At 43.1% G+C, this 2085-nt stretch overlaps 1 protein-coding gene across 1 annotated transcript; it reads right to left on the bottom strand.

The window, feature by feature from the left end:
* Nucleotides 1-52: 52 nt before the first annotated feature.
* BBBOND_0000230 (hypothetical protein, conserved) lies at nucleotides 53-1819 on the bottom strand (the record flags this gene model as incomplete). The annotated part of the gene is made up of 1 exon (XM_012914871.1): nucleotides 53-1819. The coding sequence occupies one exon, from the start codon at nucleotides 1817-1819 to the stop codon at nucleotides 53-55; it is 1767 nt and encodes a 588-aa protein (XP_012770325.1).
* Nucleotides 1820-2085: the final 266 nt, after the last annotated feature.

Raw genomic sequence — 2085 nt, 5'->3', positions numbered from 1 at the left:
GACGAGTCGTGATAAACAGTCTGTTAGCTGATGTGTGTAGACCGAAGCCAAACTACATTTCGAACACGCTACACGGCTTTCTGGTTGAATTTAATGTGGCCATATGACAGACGTCATAGTACTTGTCAATGTGATGAGGGAAGCATTTAAGCATATCGAAAATGTCAAATTTATCAGCTTTTTTCTGCTTCGTTGTCTTATCTGCTTCATTCGACTCGCACGTCTTAAAATGATCAACAACGTTGAGAGTCTTTATTTCTTCGTTGAGCTTGCCAAGAACCTTTTTGCCGGTCATGCTAGTTATACATTGCGATTCACCGTCCTTAGAGTTCTCCGTTTTCGCTACTGCATAACCGCAACGCCGAAGGTATGAACCAAGCGGGTTATCCTCGCCTCCCTCAGTTTCACAAAGTTTTTTGTTGCTCCACTCATCTTCACATTCATATTTTAACATCGAAATGTCTTCGTGAATGATATTAAAAAGCGTGAGGAAGATCTTGGACAACCTCCTACCGTCATCCGTCAACTCCTCGTTTGAGCCAGAATCTCCATCAGATTTTTTGGCGTCAATTTTTGGTCTAACAAGCTTAAATGTATCCCAATTAATAGGTTTTCCATCATCATACCCGTTCACATACACCCGCTCCATCTGCTCGACAAACCCCTGCAGCCCCTTTTTGACCGCATCGAGCAGCTCCGGGTGCCGGGGGTTGGCGAAGGCGGAGGGGGATAGGGAGTGGAGGGAGGTGGAGAGGTGGGAGAGTAAAGAGACGAATTTATTATCGTAATTATATATTTTAAGCTTCTTATCTCTGGCAAGATGCACAAGTATTTCATCTAAATTTTCTTGGACTTTCTTAACGTCTTCAGCATGGTCTCCACCGACGGTGGGCTTGGGGGGATCTCTCTGATTTAAAATTTGGAAATATATGAATTGTAATATATAGTCCAGATAATCCCTTAATTTTAGTGATGATAACTCAACATTTTGATTAGCGTTCAGCTCTTTAACTAGGGCACCGAGTTGACCACCCGTTTCATCCTTGCCGTACATGACTTTTAAGAAACCTTTTAAACCGGTTTTTAGGCCGCGCTTTATGATGTTTTCGATTGCTGCAATTTGCTCTACAACGAGAGTTTTGAGAGCTAACAAATCTGCGAAATGGGTATCCGCGAATAGAGTCTGCACTTGGTTGGTAACTGTTAGGAAGGATGCTCTTGCGTGTTCCAACATTTTGGTTTGGAGAGATTGAAGTGCAGTTTGACAGCCTTCATGGGCATCTTTGACGGTAACACGGAGTGCCTGCATTGCATCATCCAACTGCGTGGAGGCAGTATTGATGGCTTCCTCAACAGAATTTCGTATCATGTTCTTAATGATTCGAATTTCTTTCCTCAACTCTTCCATTTTTTCAACTGCTTCCACCTTTGCTTCGGCAACATGTTGGGGGAGATTTTCTAAGTGGGAAATTGTCTGCTGCAGATGAGCAATGGATTCATCACGCAATGTTTGGTCTGTACCGTAGTCCCCAAGTTTTTGAGTGTCAAGCATATCAGTGCCTGAAATAAACGTTTTACCTATTTCAGTCTGTATGGCAGTGATGTCTCTCTGAAGGCTGCTGTTCTCCGTCGTGTTATGTTTGTAATTTGTCATGATAGTATCAAATTTGATATCATCATCAGAGCCAATGTATTCGGTCAGTATGCTTTCCACCCTCCTCTCAACGCTGTCGTCAAGAGCAACAAGTTTGGCGGACGAAATGGCGGAGAAGGATGTAAGCGCAGTGCTCAGATTGTTATGGAGCTTGTCAATTTCCATTTTTGATTCCTCTAATGCTTTGGTAAGCTTATCGCCTATCTGAACGCCGTCTCCCCTATCATTTCCAAGTACATCCTTAATTTTCTGTGCATCTTTAATAGCTTCCTCCAAAGTGAAGTTGAGATTAAACTTCGTAATCGTACGTATGGTCTTGTCTTTGGTAGACGTAAGCGATTCAAGCGCATTGGCAGTTTGCCTGGCGGTAGAGGTTAGAGCCGCCAAAGCGTATTGCACTGCAAGGTTGAGATTATATCTATTGTCAGTCG

The sequence above is a fragment of the Babesia bigemina genome, scaffold Bbigscaff_53391 (assembly GCF_000981445.1).
Source record: "Babesia bigemina genome assembly Bbig001, scaffold Bbigscaff_53391".
Lineage (NCBI taxonomy): Eukaryota > Apicomplexa > Aconoidasida > Piroplasmida > Babesiidae > Babesia > Babesia bigemina.
This window is presented reverse-complemented; position numbering and strand designations above follow the sequence as displayed.